The following is a 21,132-nucleotide window of genomic DNA, read 5'->3' on the forward strand; positions in this document are numbered from 1 at the left end:
CGGCTCGCGGCTAGGAACCTGCTCCTCCGCCCCTGGGAAGGGCAGGGGAGAGGTCTGGGAGAGCAACCGGGAGTACCCGGAGGGACCCCGAGTGGCATTTTCCTCGTGTGTCTCCCCCCCACCACCACCCCGCGAACCCTGCAGCGCCCCCCGCTCCACCTGTGCGCGTTCTGGTCGCCTGGGACGCGGCGCCCACAGGCGGAGGCCAGGTGTTAGGGACCTTGGGTCCCGGGATCCAGGAGGCGGAGGCGCGCGAGCGGGCATGCGCAGTGGGCGGAGGCGGCGGCGATGGCCCGGGGAGGAGGGGGGACCGCTGTTTATTTGCAGCTGGGCCACCGCGGCGGCCGAGCACGGGGCGCCCGGGCGGGGACAGTGGGCGCGCGATGCCCGAGCCACGCAGGCCGCCGCGCACCCGGGCCCCAGCCGGGGAGGATGCGCGCCGCTCGGGAGCGGCCGTGCGGGCGGCGCGATGCTGGTGACCCGCGGGGACCGCGGCGGCGGGGAGCGCGCGCCCTCGCGGCGCCCGCGCTGCGGACTGGTTCCGGCCGGAGCCGCGGCGCTGCTAGCCGGGGCCAGCTGCTTGTGCTACGGCCGCTCGCTGCGGGGCGAGTTTGTGCACGACGACGTGTGGGCGATCGTGAACAACCCCGACGTGCGGCCCGGGGCCCCGCTGCGCTGGGCCGTTTTCGCCAACGACTTCTGGGGCAAGGGCCTGGCGGACAGCACCAGCCACAAGTCCTATCGGCCGCTGTGCGTGCTGTCCTTCAGGTGAGCCCCGTGCGCCCTGGGGTCCGGGCACCTGTCCCCGGAGAAGGGGTGTCACTGCGGGGGCACTTCTGACGGATCCGTCCGTACCTTCTCTAGGGTGTCCTCCCCTTTCAGCTCTTTCCTCCAGGCTCTACCCTAGACCGTTTAGCCATCAGCCCGATCCGCCTCGCTTTACTTTGTGCTCTCCAGGCTCAGCCTGGTCCTCTAGGGTCTACGCTTGTTCCTCCCTGCTCCGCTGGGTTCTCCTGGCTTTGCCCCGGGTCCTCTGGGCTGTATGCTTGGCGCTCCTGGTTCTATCCCCAGTGATTTCTCCTCGGCTCTGGGTCCTCCCGGCTCTGTCTAGTATCTGTCAGAGAAGCCCCGGCTTCTCTCTGCGCTCTGCCACAGGACCTCGTCGCTCTGGCTAAATCCTCCGGTTCTGGCTCTGATCCTGCTGTGCCAGCCTCTGTCCCGAGTCCTCCGGGCTCTGCCTCTGGTCCTTGCCAATGTCAACTCCTGTTTTTTTAAGGCTCTGCCCGAGTTCTCAAGCACGGCACCGTTTTCTTCTGGCTCTGTCTTGGGTTCTCTCCGCGCTACTCAGGACCTCCCTGCTCTGCCCCTGTCCTCCCAGCTAAGCCTAGGTTCTCCCGCGCTTCCTGGCTCCTGGGCACCGGCTGCGGAGTTGGGACCGAGTTTCCCCAGAGACTATGCTCCCTCTGCTAGGTTCCCGGGGTTTCAGTGCTGGTGGATCTGACTTCGCACCCGACCCCTTCCCTACCCTTCCCAGTCTTCTCATGGCGATCCGCGTGTTCCAGAGGGTGGCGATGCTCCAAGTTGTTAGCTTCTCCCGGGAGGTTTGACTGCTAGGCAGATGAGTAGAGGGGACCGAACAAGTGGCCGAGGATGCTCCTGGAGCTGCCAGGCTGTGAGTGTTCCAGGCAGGATCTGGGGAGAGGGGTCAGGCACCCTACTCTCGTGCGCCAGGCTTTGCGGGGCCGCTGATAGCCTCCCTAACCCCAGTGTCTCCAATCCCAGCCTCCCCATCCCAGAACTCCGCAACCGCAGCCTCTGAGTCCACCGTGTGGCGCCCAGACTCCGGGACTCGCACCGAGTACGCACAAAGTGGTGGGGCACCTGCCTGGGGTCGCAGAGAGACCCTGCCCAAGCTCCGGAATCATGACTCAGCGTTTCTGGTCTGAAGTAGTGGATCCGGACCGGGAGTTACTCGTCTGTAGGGTGGGGTATCCGCTTGAATTTAGAATTCTGGGGAAAGGACCGGTTGGAGCCAAAAAGGGGATTCAGTGTAACTTGGCTCCGCATTTGAGCTTGTGTGAGTAGGGACACACAGCTCACAGGGTATTAGCCCCGCATTAACCCGCTTTCCAGTCCTTGTCATTGGAGCCTTAGTTCATTAAACTGATCCCTGGGAACAGTTGGCAAAGTAACAGTCAGCATGGGCCTTCAGGCCCAGGGACCCCATGACTTAGAAGAGGAAACCCCGGCAGCTGACTTTTCACACACTTCTCTCAAATAAACTAATGTTTTAAAGAGGGCGAGAAAATAACACGTCTGACTCTCAAGGAGATGTTTTACAAACATTTATCTTTGGAAAGTTGTGTTGGTTTTCAACCCAAGATAGCCTTTAGCTGCGGTTTCTCAGCCTTATTAATTTCCCAAGTGTTTTTTTTTAATCTTAAAAATAGGAACGCTTCCTTTTACACTCGATGAACATTTTCATCGAGTGGGCGAGGCTGTTGATTAATTGGAAGGTGAATACGCTCACAGCGCTCCAGACTTTTTTACAGCCCTGGTTCCTGGCCTGAGGTGTTTCCATTTAAAGAGCCAGGACTGAATGCCTGTTGGCGGATGGGCTTGCTGTCCAAGTGTTGTTAATAGTTCCTAACAGGAGTTCTGCCAGAGCAGAGGAGGAAGGGAGGGCGGGCTGTGCAGCAGCTCCACCCCTTATATCACTAGCTGACTTCATCTCCCCCCACCTCCGTGGGGGGGTTTGGTGGGGAAATCGGCAGGGTTGATGGGCAGGGGTGGCAACGAGGTTTTTTGGTGGTTGTTGTTGTTATTTTTGTTTTGGTTGTTTTTAGTCAACTTGACACAAGCTAGGGTCATCTAGGAAGAGGGGAACTCAATTGAGAAAATGGTGCCCCCATCAGATTGGTCAGTAGGTAAGCCTGTGTGGACATCTTCCTGGTTAATGATTGACAGGGGGGGGCACAGCCCACTGTGGGTGGTACCACTTCTGGGCAGGTGGTCGTAGGTTGTATAAGAAAGCAGCCTGGCCTACAAGAGCTAGTTCCAGGACAGGAACCAAAAGCTACAGAGAAACCCTGTCTCGAAAAATAAAGAAAAAAAAAAGAAAGCAGGCTGAGCAAGCCAGTAAGCAGTGTTCCTCCATGTCTCTGCCTGTTCCTGCCTTGACTTCTCCAAATGATGGAGCTGTGGTTCAGACGTGTAAGGCAGATAAGCCCTTTTCCCTCTGTTGTTTTGGGTTGTGGTGTTTATCACAGCAATAGAAAGTAAAGTCTAGAGAGCAGAGAGGGCAAGAGAAAGCAGACCAGCTCTGCTCACACGGCCAGTCTCTATCAGAGTAGCTCTGTCTTCCACAGTCAATTAGGTACACCCCATGTCCCTGTGCAGTTGCATGAACGGAAGGTCCTTGAAGACCTTGGACATTTTTGATATTTTTCCCTTTCCTCTTCCTCCTGTTTTTCTTGTTGTTGTGTTGTTTTGGTTTTATTTCCTGAGACAGGCTCTCACTCCACAGCCCAGGCTGGCTTGGAATTTACTATGCAGCCCAGGATAGTTTTTTACTCATGGCAGTTCTCCTGCCTCAGCCTCCTAAGTGTTGAGATTACCGATCCAGTGAGCTACCATGTCTAGAGACCTATATAACTTAAACCTGTTTAAAAGGATGTCAAACTCCTTGGATCACTTATGAATCAGGCATTGGCCCACTGTCCTGGCTGGTTTTATGTCAACTTGGCACATGCTAGAGTCATCGGTGAGGAGAGAATCTCAGTTGAGAAAATGCCCATAATGTCAGGCTGTAGGGAAGCCTGACGGGGATTAGTGATCGACATGGGAGTACTGAACCCACTGTGGGCGTGGCCACCCCTGGGCTAGTGGTCCTGGGAGCTAGGACATAGCATTGGTATGATCTGTGGGGTCTCCCCACGCCTAGATTTCATCGGTCTGTGCATGCCTATTTTACTAATATTTTGGGGTATATTTAGTTCTCGGCAGTTTTATGACAGGTGTCAATTACTGAGATTCTACTGCATTTACGAGGCCTAGAACACTTCCATCTCATGGACTCTGTGCCTCCTCATCATAGCAGCGCCCCAAAGCTCTCACATCCAGTCCACAAACTCCCACCCTGACCCGTGACAACCACGAATTCTCCTCCTCTATAATTTTATCATTTCGATGTTACACAAGCAAGATTGCTTAACATACACTTTATTGAGATTGCCTTTTCCCCTCTTAATCTCAGCATTTCTCCGGGCTTCATTCAGATGGTTGTGTGCAATGAAGAGTTCATTCCTTTTCACTTCTGAATAGTATTCTGCACTATAAATGTCCCAAAGCCTGTCCATTTTTCTCTCATTTTTGTACTTTACTTTTTGCTCACATAGAATCCCAAATCAAAATATAGACTGTTTTCTCTTTTTTATAGTAAAAGTAAGTTTATATCTCAATGTTTTAAACATTTAAGTGTTAAATATTTAAATTATTGTTAAACTGAATATTAAATATTCAAATGTCACATACTGAGAGATAGAAACTCTCTTAAGAACAAACATGGTAAATTGATATTTAATTCTTTTGCTGGACAGATGTTTGTATATAAGGAATATCGGCTATACCTATGTATTATATATATAGTAAGAGCCTCCTCGTGTTTCTCACCTAGAAGATGCAGTGGGCTGAGCACATGCTGACCTGAGCATACTAGTTGCAGAGTTTGGAACAGTGAGACAAGGTGGACAGGGTTGTATACGCCATCTCTTTAGCTCTGTTTGAACTGTTTCTAGACCCCTCCTCCCCGTGTGGTTCTGCTTTAGGGCTGACCCCAGGAGACACTTCTGAGGTTTGGAGGTGAGAAGGAAGTGGCCATAATCAGGCTGAGAAGGCTGGAGTAGGTTTCCAGGGCTTGGAGTCCCATGCAAACTGAGCAGGAAGTGTTGCTGGTGGTGACAGCAGTTGCTCAGGTCATGGGCCTCAAGTCTCCCCCCTCCCCCGCCCCCCAGCTCTTACCGGTGCCGGCACAGGTATGAGTAACTGGAGTGAAGAGTCAGGCCTTCTACAAGTTTATCTTGTTAAGGTGGAGCCTCAGAGGCAGTGAGACCAGTGTACTGTGGCAGAGTGTGCCTGTGGTTCTAACCCGGTTCTAACCCACGCTTACTTCCTGTGTATGGCCCCCTCTCCCGTCTCCCTGCCTTGCTGGCTTCCAAAGCCAAGCATCAGACTTGCGTGGGTGAGGTAATGGTGACCTCTCACATGGCTATAGTAAATATTTTTTCCTGCATTATTCCCGGGGGTCATGCCTAAGTATTGCAGTTACCTCTGCTCCTTGGGTTGCTCTGTTCTTATATTCTCATGAGCAAGGACATGCAGGAATATTTTTAGACAATAGCAGAGAAGAAACAAACCATGTGTAAATCTACTCTGCTGTCCTCACGTTCTTTTGATTTGGCTTCTGTTTTTGTCCTTAACTTTTTTTATTGGTGCTCATTCAGTGTGCATAATCGGGGAGAGGGACTTCACACAGATGGTTTTCGCTCAAGTACATCCTGTACTTTCGCTGTATCCAGGCCTCCCCGCCCCTTTCTTCTGGCTGCCCCTCCTACTCATCCCTTTCTGCATAATAGTGTCCCCTTTACCTGCATGTTCTATGTGTGTGTGTGTGTGTGTGTGTGCGTGTGTGCGTGTGTGTATTATATATGTGGATTTATAACTTTATAAAATCCAAGTTCCGCATGTGAAAGGAAACATCTGATCTTTGTCTCTTCTGGTCTCCCGCTGCATCTATTTTCCTGGAAAGAACACCGTGTCATTTCCCTCCCTGGTCATGACCTCTGAAATCAGGAGGAATGCATTAAGCTTCTCTGTAGATACTGAACGGACACGGAACCGAAGGCCACAGTGCCCCTAATTCCCCCTTGAACAACTGCCGTGATTGATTTAAAAGGTACTTAGTGTTTTCATTTTTATCCTTTTCCCCTTTCCTCTTGAGAAGAAGTTCCTGTGGAAATTTCCACCCAACCATTGAGTGGAGCCTGTCTCAACAGAACCCGTGGTCCTCAGCACTAAAGATGGGGAGCTAAGGCTGATCACGGGACCTTAAACGCACGGCTTATCTTTCCATGTTTAGGCTATTAGATCATTGTTTGCGATAAAGTTTTACCCAATGCTTCTGATGCTAACATAAATCACAAGAGTGAAGTGGGTGGTTTAAATGTCAGAGCTAAAAAATAGAATATGTTAATATAAGTGGCTGTGGGGACCTGCGATGCTTTAAGGCTTGGTAATGAGAGATTTTGCCAGCGGCTCTCATGTTTCTCAGCGTTCTACTAATTCTGAGAACGTGCAAGCTTTAGCTTCCACGCTCTGCACCCGAGAACCCTGAAATGCTCATCCTAGGTCTTACTGCAGGCCTGACCTCCCTGAGGTCTCTCTCTCTCTGCCGGGTGACACTGCTTTCTGTGTGCTCTAGACAGTAAGTGGAGATGGCCTGGGATATTTGATTAAGGTACCCACACATTCTGTGATGGACACAACACAGAGGCAAGGAAAAAAGAATCAAAGGTGATAAAGACTCTATGAGGAAAATGATTTTAAAGAAATTAAAATTTCTATATTAAACCAAGAAAGCCCTGGAGGCAGAGATTGTGATTGTGGCCGCATAGGTAAGTCTAGATATCAGTCTGGTTGTATAGGGGGAGTGGGGAAGGAGAGGAACTGAGTGTTAGTTTGCAGGGTTTTTCTACAGGTCCTAGAATTGTCTTCAGAAGCAGTCTGTTTATATCGACAAAGGTCTTTCTATTTTCTTCTGCAGCCACACTCTTATTCTTTCCAGACTTTGAGTCTAGCCATTCCTCTTTGTGAGGGCTGAGGAATGTCTGGTCATGCCAAAGGAATGGTGGTTGTCTCTCCCGCTGATAAGATGTGGCTTCTGCTTGCAAAGTCCTGGGCTCCGGCCTCCCATGCTGATGTCTAGACTGCCATTTCCACCCACTCACTCCTTCACAGAGCAGACTTGCTGCTGCCGGCGACCTCTGTGCTGGGCAGTCTTCTTCTGGAAAGCCCTTCTCTCAGCTACATGGGGCTGGCTTTCTCTGTACCTTTAGCATCTGCTGAAACGTTGCTTTGTCATGGAGGCCAGCCCAGGACTCCTGATCTATGCATTCTCAATGTCTTACCTTTACTTTCTTACTCTGATCTCTTCGTCACTTTCCAGCACTGTGACATAATGCCTGAGAGCACTTAAGAAAGGAAGAGGCTCACAGTTCTGGTCTGTGGCTGGCTGGCTCCGTGGTTCCTGGGCCTGTGGTGAAGCAGAGGTGTGCAGAGCCGAGCCGCCACCTCATCCAGCAGGAAGCAGAGAGTGTCATAGACAGGAGCCCAGGACCAGATGAATCCCCCAGAACCTCATGCCCTGTGATCTCCACCTCCCTATAATACTAGTGAATTGCTAGTCCAGTGCTGGAAAATCCGTGCTCAGATCAGAGCCTTCATGGTAGAATACCTCTCGCTGGTTTGGTCCACCATCTAGGGACCAAACACTCAGTACAAAGAACCTGTCCTCATCCAGAGGAGACTGGCCTCATCCAGACCCTCCACAGTCCCCACTGCTCTGTGATCTGTGTATAACATGTAGAACTTTGCTTGGCTTGCAAAGTAAGGCTGAAGAATTAAATATAGGGCTGTTCTCTTTGTATGGGAAGTCTGTTTGGTTTCTGTTAAGATTTTTATTTCAAGTGTGCATGTGTGTGTGTGGTGTGTATTTGTGTGTGTCTCTATGTATGTGTGTGCCTGTGTGTATATCTGTCTGTATGTGTGTCTGTGTGTGTTTGTGTCTCTGTATGTATGTGTATCTGTGTGTCTATTTGTGTTTGTATGTGTGTATCTGTGTATGTGTGTTTGTGTCTATTGTGTGTCTGTGTATATATATGAATATGTGTCTTTGTGTATATGTGTATTTATGTGTGTTTGTGTCTGTGTGTATGTATGTGTATATTTGTGTATATGTATGTGTCTGTATATGTGTGTGTCTCTGTTTGTGTGTGTCTGCCTGTCTCTGTGGGTGTGTCTGTGTGTCTTCTCTATATGTGTATGTGTGTGACCTGTGTGTCTGTCTGTGTGTGTATGTATGTGTGTCTGTGTGTCTCCTTATGTATGTATGTATATCTGTGTGTGTGTCTCTCTCTGTGTATGTTTCTGCGTTTGTGTGTGTGTGATCTGTGTGTATGTGTGTGTTTGTATGTGTGTCTTTGTGTGTATGTATGTGTATCTGTGTATCTCTCTCTGTGTGTATATGTGTCTCTGTGTGTGTGTGTACATATGCACTGGGCTGTGGTGCCTGTAGAGCCCATAACAGGTAGCCAGATCTCCTTGGAGTTGGAGTGCTAGGTTGTGAGCTCCCTAATGGGACCCCAACTCAGGTTCTCTAGAAAAGCGACAAGTACTCGTAACCACCGAGCCATCTCTCCAGCCCAGTTTTCTGTCTTAATTTACCTTTTTACTTCCTCTCTCCAAGAGAAAAGTGGATACAGAAGAGGAATTTCCTTGGCCATTGCAGAGGATCCTTGTTGGCCATTGCAGAGGATCCTTGAGGGACCTGTGTCCCACAGGTCAGGGACAGTTTGGACTGCAGGATGCTGTGACCCTCAGCTGTAACAATGTGGAGAGAATGGCAATCTTTAGTCTGGCACTTTCCCCTCTTCCCCCAGGATGCCACTGAAGCTCAGATCGCTGCAGAAGGCACGAGGCAGGGGCTGTACCTCCAAGGCAAAGCCCAGAACAAGGTTCCCTTCTCCTTTTCCCATTGGGGGCGCGAGATCCATTCACGCCAACGCCTGCTTTCTGTAAAGTAACCAAATGGAGCACAAGGACCCCCAGAGTCTTGCCAAAGGAACTAGCCAGTCCAGTGATCTCGATTTTGTCTGGTGTTTGGTTTGGGTTCCTTTAGAGAAACCTTCTTTCTAAACCCTTGGAATTTCTCAATATGCAGAATTTCATATTATTCAGGGTGTACTCATGGGTTCACCGTGCCTGGGAGTGAGAGACACACTGTGGGCCCTATGCTTGGCGGATGCTAAAAAGGCCAGTAATGGTGAAAGGGGATGGGCTTTGGGCTGTGTGATATCAGCTCTACCTCCCACTGAAGAGGGGGAAGGGACTGCAAATTGGCTTCAGTCCTGTATCAATCAAATGGGTCAAATAATGAAGCACAAAATAATGAAGCTCCGGGAAATCCCTGAAACCCAGAGTGTGCTCACACTTCCCTGGCAGATTCTCTGCACCCAGATGCTCTGAGCTGGGTGCACCTTGAGGCTGGGAAAGTGTGTGTTTAGGAATCTTCAGGCCTTCTGCCAGGCATGTCTAGCTCCCCTTGGTCCTGAGTTTTGTTCTTTATACACTCCTATAGTGCAGCAATTTCCTTGAGATTGATTCTGCATGGCATTCTAGAGCATTGGATAACTCGAGAGATGGGGAAGCCCTGGTTTTATAGCGGTTGGTCGGCAGCACAGGTGCTTTGGGGATATTTGGAATCAGGAGTCTCAGGAGGACTCTGCCTGGCCTGGGTTATTTCCTGTAACTGTGGGTAGGCCGGTCAGAACTGCAGTGTGCCTAGGTGTGCTAGAGAACACACCCTTACCAAAGAAAGTAAATGTAATAGTAACAGCTTAGTTACAGCTGTAGCTAGGATATGTCACTCTGGGCTCTTCTAGTTACATGCTGATTCTCTGTTGACATTTTCCTGGACATGTTCTCTTCCTGTGCCGTCACCAGTTTTCCTTCCCAGTGTCCTTCACTCTAGTGTCCTTCTCTTTAGTCTGTCATTACTCAGCATACCAAGGAGACAGGAATGGTGGTTGGCACCTCTCCTGGGAGCAGCTTTCTCATGCCAAATGAGGATGAGAGGACTGAGCTCCAGTTAGAACCGGATTCTCTCCACACTGTGGTACCGGTCAGTTGCACGGTTTGTTTCTTCAGACGAATGCGGTGATGATTTGGTGATTTGTCTCGAACTGGAGGGATGGAGAAGAGAGAGAGAATGACCAAGCACTTGTAGGACTGCCTTAGAAGGAAAGCAAGCTGAGCCTGGTGTTATTTATTGCGTGATTGAGCTGAGATGACCGTAGAAACCATTGCCAAGCTTGACAACCTCAGGACTAGAGGTGGGGAAATGGAAACACCAGAAGATGGGCTTGTTCGGTGGGTTGTGCTGGGCTGTGGACACCCGGGAAAAATACCATAAATAATGACAGAGTTGGAGTAATAGCGCAGAAGGTAAAAACACTTGCCTTGCAATCATAAGGACCCAAGTTCAATCTCCCAGAACCCATGTTAAAAGAAAAGGAAAAGAAGAAAGCATAGTAGCGATGCTATTATATATACATAGTATGCTCATTATCGCGATACTATGCTTATTATCACGATACTATGCTTATTATCGCGGTACCATGCTCATTATCGCGGTACCATGCTCATTATCGCGGTACCATGCTCATTATCGCGGTACCATGCTCATTATCGCGGTACCATGCTCATTATCGCGGTACCATGCTCATTATCGCGGAACCATGCTTATTATCGCAGTACTATGCTCATTATCGCGGTACCATGCTCATTATCGCGGTACCATGCTTATTATCGCGGTACCATGCTTATTATCGCAGTACTATGCTTATTAACACCGTACTGGGGAGGCAGAGACGGGCAGATCTCTGGGGCTCCCTGGTCGGCAAACAACCTACTTGGTGATCTGTCTCAAAAGCAAGGTGGACGGCACCTGAGGGATGACAGCTAAGGTTCTTCAAATGCACATGCATCCATATCTCTGCACACATGTACATATGCACAAAAGAGACAGTGATGAAGGGGTGAAAACCCCCTTTTCCTGATCGGAAAAGGAGGCTTACTGCTTGCTGAGCAGTTTTCTGTCACATTTGTTAGCCTTCCGTTGAGCTTCGAGACCCATGTCTGTGTAGGAAGACAGCCCGTTCCAAAGAGGAAGGGGGAGTCCATTAAACTGATGACCAGAGATTCCTGGAAAGATTATTTTGGAAGAAAATATATTTCCTACTGCTCGGCCGAGTTTTAAATGAGAAATGAAGTCTAAACCAAATAAAATATAGGGTTCTTAGAGCTGAAAGGGAAAGCTGGGTTTTTCTGACTCCCAGTGTAATTGAGATTCATTTGTTTATTCAACAGACTTCTTTTAGAATCTATTGTGTGTTGAATGCAATGGATTTCAGTGATGGAGAAAAATTAGCTTCTTAAATCTCTGAAAAATTGCTTGTAACTCCCGAAGACAGTTGTTAACGAGGGCTTCCTGGAGGTTCTGTTTGGGTGACCTGGAACCTGAGACACTGTTCTGGTTAGATGGTGTCAAAGGACTGTCACTGTACTCCTGTGGACAGTTTGGGTCATCCAGCAGATGTATTATTTTAAATTTTTACCAGCTGCATCGGCGTTTCCTTGCAGTACTGAACCCATAGGATGTGTGCTTAGCATAAGGTTCTTAGGTTGGGTTATAGGTGGAGGCTGGGTAACAAGGGCCACCTGCAAACTGGAGACGCTGAGAACCCTGCAGCTGTTCAGTCCCTGAAGCGAGATGCCTAGGCAGTCCCACTGTGATGAGGTTTGGAGGGTGCCCGAGGAGCTGCTCAGGCTGAATCCTCATTGGAAAGCAAAAGAAGCTATGAGGTCAGCCAAGGGCTCACTCGGGGGTAAAAAAAACAGCAGCAGGCAGACTCCTGCGGCCTTCTCTCTGGATCTCTTTGTGTCTAGGACTCTCTTTTGGAGGACTCATCCACTTTGGGAGTGAGCGTCTCCCCTTAACCCTTTCAGGAAATGGTGCTGTAGACAGGCCCAGAGCTATGCCCCCTAAGTGACTCTAAATTCCATCGAATTGATGATCCAGACAGGCTATCACACTTCAGTGCTATGAGCTGAGGCCTTCTTGGTTCTTTTCCTCTGAAGGTTGAAATCTCAGCTGCTGGAGGTGTCAGCTGACTGAATCCCTGAGGGACAGGGCTTCTGTTCTTTGGTGTATAGTACTTTACATTGTAGTTGCATGGTGATACCTCCTTGATTTTTAAATAGTAGTCATTCTGTCTTTTTATAAAAAAAAAATCTCCTGTGCCATCATAAAAAACAAAAACCAAGAAAGAAAGAAAAGAGTAAACACCATATCTTCTCTTTGTCTCTTTGTCCCTGCCTCCTGTGGTTAGCACCTAGCAAATCTTGTTGACTGAACTGGAATGACAAACTGTTGAGTTCTGTGGCTCTTTTTCTCTCTGTTGGTGATTTGTCCTGCTTTAGTGGCTGGAGAACGTTAACTTTCTCAGGTCTGGGTAACAACTCCCTCTGGGCCATAGTATATGCACAGTTCTGGTCTGGCTGCGCGTATTTTGTTCCTCTTCGTGCCCATTGTGTTTCAGCCCCTGCCGCAGTGTTGACATGAACACCTGTGGTCACTTGGCACGTGAATCTCAGTGAGTCTCCAGTGGACCCTTCCCCTTCTCAGCACAAACAGTGTGTAACCTGCGTGAGTGTGGATTCTGTAGTTTCACCGAGCTGCTGGCGATGACGTTGGGCAGATCAGAGATGACACTAGGGTTCTGTGACAGGCATCAGTCCTGGAGGACACTGATGTATTAGTCTCCGTGTTGGCTGCAAATCCACCCTGGGCTGCCATGTATGCAGGCAGACTTCAGGATATTTTGATGAATGTCTCTGTTAAGACATAGATGCAGAGCATCGATCACAGCTCCTCTTCTATTAAATTATGGAACTTAATCAGTTAACCCTTTCTTCTGGCACCCGTATCGGCTTCCAGAACCAGGGACTGTGTTCTCTGCTCACACAGAGGTTCTGTTTGAAAATTTTGCTAGTGTTTTGTCTCAAACTCACATCTCTTTTTTTAAATATGATTTCTAGATCTTGTTTGTTATTTTATAAATAATATTATGAGGGTTTTTTTGTGTGTATAAATATGTTAGTGCAAGTCCAAGATTGATGCCAGGAATCGATCACCTTTAGTTCATCCTTCTGCATTATTGATTAAGACCCTGTCTCAGTCAAACCTGGAAACCATGTCCTACACTGCTGCAGTCCTGGGACCCTGAGTATGAACAGTGAGGAAATGAAGAAAGGACAGATATACAGACGTGGGTACAGGAAAACTGGGATCAGAGGGGGATTCACTTGGATGGAAGTCACCTACCACCCCTGGCCGCCCAACCCTTCCATATGCTTATTAGATACAGAACAGGAGAAGTCTCTGTAGGTGAACATCAGCTGGGTAAGGCTTTGCCATTTCCATGGGGCTGAGGCATTGGAGGCCTTGGCCTGGCCATGCCAGTGTCAAAAATGCACATCCATTCAGGGATCCCTCTGTTCCCTAGACTTAGAGCTCATCCGTATAGCTAGTCTTGCTAGCCCATTTGCTCTGGGAAATACCATCTCCCCTTGCTGAAGGAGAGTTTATTTGGGCTTGCAGTTCCAGAGGGATGCTGTCTAGAGTGGTGGGGGAAACACAGAAGCAAGCTGACTGGAACAGGAAGCCGGACGATCACATTTTCATCTTCATACAGGAAGCAGAGTAGAGAACAGGAAGTGAAGGGAGGCTACAGACCTTCAAATTCTTCTCTACTTGAGTACCTCCCTCTAGCAAGGCTACGCCTCCTAACCATGACCTCCTTAAACAGCGCCTCCAACTGGGGACCAGGTGTTCAAATACAGGAGCCTGTGGGAGGGACATTTCTCAAACCACCACAATCTGTAGCTGGTGTTTAGATTCACGTGGCCAAATGAAACTTGGGGTGTTTAGAGTTTTGAAGACCCAAGCTGTGCATGAACAAAGCCAGCTATTCAGAACCCACATATGTCATCGCTATGGGTGACTTGTCCATTCTTGATTGGTTGTTTAGGCGAAGGGTGGTTTTGTGGGGGGGGGGTGGGGGTCAGTAGCCCTAGGATAAAGACCTAGGATTGCTGTTTTGGTGTCATGAACTAGAGGGCAGATGATGTGGGTCATCAAACTACTTACTGCGTGCACACTGCCCCGAAGACACCCTGGATAAGAGTATTTTTGTTTGGATTTTTGAGAAGGGCTTTGCTCTGTAGCCCACACTGGTCTCAGATCCACACCTCTTCCCACAACCATTCTAGGGCTGGGGTCACCAGTTTATGCCTCCACGCCCAGCAAGAGGTTTTGTTTGGGAAATATTTTTCCTTCTACACCGGTAGTTTTCAACCTGTGGGTCGTGACCCCATTGATTAAATGACCTTTTCCCGGGGGTTACCTGAGGTCATCCGAAAACACAGATGTTTACATTATAGCTCACAACAGTAGCAAAGTTACAGTTTTGAAGAAGCAGTGAAGATGATTTTGTGGCTGGGGGTCACCGCAACATGAGGAACTGTTAAGGGATCACAGCATTAGGGAGACTGAGAACGCCTGCTCTACAGACCTAGCTGTGGACTTTATATCCTGTTATTAAAAGCGACCTCTAGATTTATCGGCTCTGTGTTTTGGTGCCATGAAGGTGTTTTTTATGACGTTGAGCACCTGATTTCCCTTCTGTTTGTGGTTCCCTTTTAGCTGTCTTATCATGGTGTTAACAATTAGATTCTCAGATCAGTGGGAGCTTGTGTTAAAAAAACAAACCCTGGCCATCCAGATGGCTCGATGGATAAAGGCTTGCTGCCAAGGCTGATGACCTGAGTTTGACCCTGGAGGCCCACGTGGTGCAAAGAGAGAACTTTCTTCTCTGTTTGGGTGAAAAAGGCTCCCATGAGTTGTCCTCTCAACTCCACGTGTGCACAGTGGCACACATGGGTGAGCACACACACCTGCCCGCTCCATTCCCCTCCCCCAGACATGTACACACAAAGTAAATAATTAAACATGAAGAAAAACACTGCAAATACTGAACCCTTGTGTTGAGCTTGTTCAGTGTTGTCTCAGCTGCAGCTGGGAGTAGCAGGCATTGCTAAGGAGCCCTGAGGGGGGTGGCAATGAGACTCAGTTTCCAGATGGAGAATCCGGAAACACGGTTCCTGCTGGTACCATGGCCGAGAACATCTGTTCATGCCTTGTTCGTCCTGGCTGAGACACAGTTGTGGTCTCCTGGTTTCTGTTCATCTCCAGTGGCCGGGGCTCTGACACCAGCACCTGGGATCCTCCCCTGCACCAGAAGTAAACACAAGAATAATAAGAAGGGAGGACTTTCGTAGGTCATGGAGTGATGCCTGTCTGTTTGCCTTCTGTGAGACGTCCAACTTCCCTGAATAGCGATGCCCTGTCTCTGCATTGATTTCTGGAGTTCTGAGATATGAGTCAGTTCTGAGGTCAGAAAAAGCTGGAACGTCCACAGCATAAAGTGCTGAGAGTCGCTGGAAGCTATTATCAAATAACTTGCCTTCTTAAATGCGGGGTGGATCTCTTGTGCTTATATTGTGACTAAGGCTCGTGCAGACTTCTCTGTTTTTAATTTTTACCATTTCCACAGGCTAAACATATTTCTGACTGGCATGGACCCTTTCTACTTCCATGCGGTGAATGTCATCCTGCACTGCCTGGTGACCCTCGTGCTGATGTACACCTGCGATAAGACCGTCTTCAAGAACCGCGGGCTGGCTTTTGTCACCGCCCTGCTCTTCGCGGTGCACCCTGTCCACACGGAGGCGGTGAGTCTGATGGGCACCGTGAAATAATGACCACAAACAGTGAAGCATCTATCTGCATATATCAGCTAAACCAGTCATCTCCCCCTTCGAAATCCCATGCATTGAGAGCCCCACACTACGTTCAGCTTGACCCCTGTACCCTTCTGCTGGTTAAGGCTACTTTTAGGTGGTTCACATGGGGTCTGCCCAGGGTTTCGTTGCATCTTTGCACTGAGGCTGTGAGTATTATCAGGGGTAAAGGACACTTCCATTTTTTATTTGCAAATAATCTAAACGCCCTGTGCTTTTCGATGGCAGGGGTCATGGTGAGGCTGCTGCCCTGATGTCATCATCCCTGCTCCACTTCATGCCTAGTTTATGTTAGGAAACTCAGGTGCTGGAGGAAAGACTGAGGAGGGCAGGGCTTCCTGCCTGTTCCTATCGTCTTTTGTTTCCTTCCAAGTTACAGAGATGGACTTGGGTGGCTTAGAAATTGCTGAGTTCCTTGATAAGAGATCTAGTGATTTTTGTGTGAGGAAGACCTTGTTTAGAAGGTATTGCTAGTTTGGATCTGTGGCCCTTGAAAAAAGGTTTGGTCCTAGCTAGGCTGTGGTGGCGCACGCCTTTAATTCTAGCACTCGGGAGGCAGAGGCAGGAGGATCTCTGAGTTTGAGGTCAGCCTGGTCTACAGAGCTATTTCCAGGACAGGCACCAAAGCTACACAGAAAAACCCTATCTCGAAAAACAAAACAAAACAAACAAACAAACAAAAAGGTTTGGCCCATCAAGCACCAGACAGTGCCATGAAGCCACAATGTCTTGTCTTAGTAACGGTGGCTGATTTCTTTTATATGTGTTACTACGGGTAGGTAAAAGCTTTCTGATGGGGGCCCAGGAACCAAGGTTTTCAGGGAATGGAACCTTCCAGTGGGTGATGGGCACCATGGTTCCTAAAGAATGGCTTGTGAGACCTCTGCTGGTGCTGGACACTTCCTTGAAGATCTGCCCAAGATCACTTTATAAACAATTCTATCATTAAGATAGCTTTCCTAACTCTTTCTGAGTATATTAGACTTGACAAAGTTCCTATAAGTGGAAGAGTTTGACATGGAAGTAACAGTCCTCCAGCGCTTCTTGTGAAGCTGTTTACTACACGCCTGTAAATGTTACAGCGAGAAGAAACTCTGAAGGCAGGTTGCTATGAGGACTGGTGTATTTACACTCATTGTCTCTGTCCAAATTAAAGCCAAACCTGAATGATTGTCAGATTATAGATCATAGAACATTACACTAGAGTCCAAAGCGTTAAGCCATGCCTGTTACACACATCCTTCCATTCTCACCCATGGGAACAATCTGAAAGGTGGAGGTCAGACTTAGAATTGTGTGGTACACGTTCTTACTCTTCTGAGAGAAGGTAGACCAGCCACAGATACCCAACTAACCATATTTAATAACGTGCACACTTTCATGGTTAGTACTTAACATTTTTCTACTTTCACCATGATGTGAATTATAACTAGAATACTAATGCATAATTAAAATATAATATGTAGAGATTTATGGTTATCCCAGGAAATTTAAAATGTAATTAAAGGCCATAGATATAGCTCTGTGGTAGAGCGATTTGCCCAGGATGTATGAGTGTCCGAGTTCCATGTCGTGCAGCACCCATACACACACCAAAAGAATCCATGTGTATTCTCATTATAGAGAGGTAATGTGATAAACAAAATACATTTAAACATTAAATGCATCAAGAGAAAATGCTGACAGAGAAGTAGCTCTGAGGAAGCTCACAGGAAGGGAAGACTTGAAAAGTCTCCATTGAAAGAAGAACTCTCCCTAGCAGATAGAATGGCCTAGGCCAGCAATTTCAGCACTTGGGAAGTGGAGGCAGGGAGACCAGATGTTCAGTTATCCTGGGCTATGGAGTACAGAGTTCCAGGCCAACCTAGGACACATGAAATGCTGTCTCAATAAAACAATGAGAGAAGAATTAAACACCCCTAGTGTTTAGGCAAAAGATGGGGCAACTGAAGCTGCTCAGGCTCCCTTGGGTATAATACAGCCTGATTTTAAAATGTCAGTGTTTATGGTGCATGAGACGTTAGGTTCTTTAGTATTTAAAAGGTGCTTGTAAGTTTTATGTATGAACTTAAATAGATGAGAAATACCCAACTCTCCAATGCGCTTCGTGGACATGTTATGGAGGAAAAGAAGAGATTTCTGTTCCTGGCAGTACGGGCCATATCGAAGGTCAGGATGATAATATATGTTTACAGATTTGTATATTACAGTTGCAGAGCTGTACTACGGGAAAGATCACCCAGTTGTATGATTAGAGTTTTAATTCAATGGCTGAGCAGAGACAGTATGTGTGAGAGGCAACCTTGGGCAGTGTGACCAAGAGCTGATGGTGGTTAGGGTGGATTCCAGAAAAAAAAAGGCAAATCCTATTAGCAAAATGACCTTTAGACAGGGGCTTTCAGGGGCTTTTGTGCTAATAAAAGAACCCATAGTAACACAATTAAAGAGGCAGAGGTTTTGAAGAGCCGGGCCGTTATTTGGAGACGGAGCCTGGAAGAGACTTGTTTTGTAGGATGAAGGAGCCGCTGGAAGAGGAAATGTGACCCAGCGCATCATTTACACTAGAAAGTGAAGTGGAGTCTGCCCTTTAATTATAGATTGCAGCTCGAGCTTCTAGGGAGGAGGACAGAGAGACAGAAGAAGCAATGTGCTCCGTAGACAATTAGTGATAAATTATTAAACATGCACATTAAGACATGGGAGCCTTGGGAAATCACTCATCTTTGTTAAAAAAGACTGAAAACAGGACCATATGTTATTCCAGGAAGGATGGAGAATTTACATTTGGGGGTGGAATTTTGTTTCAATGCATCGATATGATTGTGTGTCTGCATGCCGATGTGGCTTGCTTTTATTTATAAGTGAGGCAGTTGACAAATAGGTAATGGGGGTAGGTGGGCTTGTACATGCCAATAAATGGCAGGGATGGGACACAGGGTTCCTTCTCCAGTTTATACACAAGCTCACAGGAAGCTGGAGAGTAGACATACAGATCAATATAAGAAAAACAGGAGAGAAAAGTTAATTCACATCTGAGCATGCAGGGGCACATTGACTAATCTTATCTCTCAGCAGAGCATTTGAATGCATGCCTGTGGGGACAGTGGGGTAGTGTCCTGCAGGGCAGGGGGTAAAAAGGTTCAGACTACCTTATTTAAGCCCTGCAGAGTCCTAGGCAGGTTTCCCAATGTTGTATTTCTTTGAAAACGTATGCTTTTCTGAATTTTGAATCATGGAAAAAGTATGGAAAATTATTGTGATTGTCCCATGAAAGTTTAAATTTGGTCATCGTAGAGATCTTTGGTTTGCAGAAGTGAAAGCAAGAGCAGGCACCAAGAAGAGTTTGAAGTTTAAAGCCGACATTTCTAGACCCAGAACAGAAGGGCTCGGGAGAAAATTGGTTCTGATCTAATCAGTCAGGCTGGCTCCTGGCTTTTGTCACATGTCCTGTCTGATGCTAATGGAGCTTGTTCTCTCAGATAAAATAAATATTTGTAACTCTGTGCAGAATCTACTTGGTACCCACCCCATCGACAGCATTCCTAAAATAGCGCATTATAACCTGAAGGCAAATGGCGTTCTAATGGGCATTTCCCACCTGTGATTTTGTTATCCTGGCTGGCAGGTCCACAGGTCGGTGACAGCTCCAGCACCCTAACCTAAAAATACCAAATTCCAAATTCTCCACAGCCTGGCACTTTTTGAGTGTTGACAAGCGGGAAATTCCTCGCCTAACCTCGTGTGACAGGTCACAGCTGAAATATGGCAATGCTAAAAGTATTGTACAAGTTCACCCGCAGACTATGTGTATAGAAAGTATAAAGACATATAGGTGTATTTCATGTTTAATCTTAGGTCCCATCCCCCAAGACATCACATAGCTCGTACATGAAGATATTTTAAAATAAAAAAAAAATATCCAAACTCCAAGGCATTTCTGGTGCTAAGCATTTGGGGTATGAGAGATTCATCGGTTTTAAGTTCTATTCATCCATATTCACTAGCACTCTGCAGAGTTTTAACAGTGTGTTAACATAACAGCCCATAGAGATAAAGGCTTGTGGCCGAGGAACGTGCTTATATTTCACCCACCATAGTTGTCCAGCTGCTTTTTGTATAAGTGAACACCAGCAGGTTCAGCTGCCATGGCCACGGCATCACCACCGCCACCTTCCATCTCTGCTGCTCGTCATTCTCGGCTCACACACTGTCGCTTCTGCCCCCCCTCCGGAACCACCGCAGGGTCTCCCACCCTCCAGGAGGAGGGTCAGTGCCTTTCCTGACCCTGTCTGGTCTTAAACTCCTGAAATCTTTGCCTTGTCTTTAGCTCTTGGATTACAGAGCTGGTCCTTCTGTGATACTTCCCAGATCCTGTTGCCGGAATGAATCCTTTTTCTTTCCTGGCAACAATTGCTCCTTGTGATATACATAGTCCTGTGTCTGAATGTAAAGAAAGAAAGGAGAGGAAAGAACATGACAACTCCTACGTGTGGTGGAGAAGAAGATTACTGTAGCTATGTGGGAGAGCACAGGCAGAGGCAGGGGTATCTGGGAGAGTCCAGAGTAGACATGTCCAGGCTGAGCCGTGCCCCGTGTGTATGTCCGGGAGGAGGAGTGGAAGAGAGAAGGGAGAGAGGGGAACTGGGTGTAGCAGATAGGAAAGTATAAGAGGTGAATGGTAACCAAAATGTCTGTAATATCCAGGGAAGAACCTCTGGGGGAAGGGCAGCCCACTCCCTGGGCTGGAGAAGAGTTCAGGGAGAGGACAGGGTATACACAGCCATACACTGTAACATGTAGGAACTGAGGGATGCTGGGAGAACCTCGCAGCCAGGTCTGCTTGGATATGTTAACTAGGCACCTCAGTCCTTTGTTCAGGCTTGAAACTTAGCAGTGTCCTATTTAATACTTCCTTCTGACTTCAACAGATGTCAAAGTCCTGGAGGAAGGCAATGCCCCTCTATTTGGCTTATGGTACCTGTTGTTTGAGTTATCTGTCCTACCCAGTTCCCACAATCGTTAAATCCCAAAGAAATCACACAGAGGTCTACATTAACTATAAACTGATTGACCCATTAGCTCAGGCTTCTTATTAACTCTTACAACTTATATTAGCCCATTATTCTTGTCTATGTTAGCCACCTGGCTCAGTACCTTTTTCAGCGAGGCAGTCACATCTTGCTTCTTCTGTGGCTGGGTCAGGACTGCAGAGGAATGGGCTTCCTTCTTCCCAGAATTCTCCTGCTCTCATTGATCCTCCTCTACTTCCTGTCTGGTTGTCCCACCTATACTTCCTACCTGACTACTGGCCAATTAGCATTTATTTTAAACATAATTGACAGAATACAGAATTGTCTCACACCAATGGAGCCAAGC

General features: G+C 47.8%; 1 protein-coding gene across 1 annotated transcript in view; it reads left to right on the forward strand.

Moving 5' to 3' along the window:
• The first annotated feature begins 302 nt into the window (after positions 1-302).
• The window catches only part of Tmtc1 (transmembrane O-mannosyltransferase targeting cadherins 1), a 217,226-nt gene continuing 196,396 nt past the window's right edge, over positions 303-21,132 (forward strand). The window contains exons 1-2 of the mRNA XM_075982230.1: positions 303-768; positions 15,510-15,687. Of these exons, the coding sequence (XP_075838345.1) occupies positions 470-768; positions 15,510-15,687 (477 nt within the window). The 5' untranslated portion in view covers positions 303-469. The remainder of the gene's footprint in view (positions 769-15,509; positions 15,688-21,132) is intronic.

This window comes from Microtus pennsylvanicus, chromosome 8 (genome assembly GCF_037038515.1).
Source record: "Microtus pennsylvanicus isolate mMicPen1 chromosome 8, mMicPen1.hap1, whole genome shotgun sequence".
NCBI classification, from domain to species: Eukaryota; Metazoa; Chordata; class Mammalia; order Rodentia; family Cricetidae; genus Microtus; species Microtus pennsylvanicus.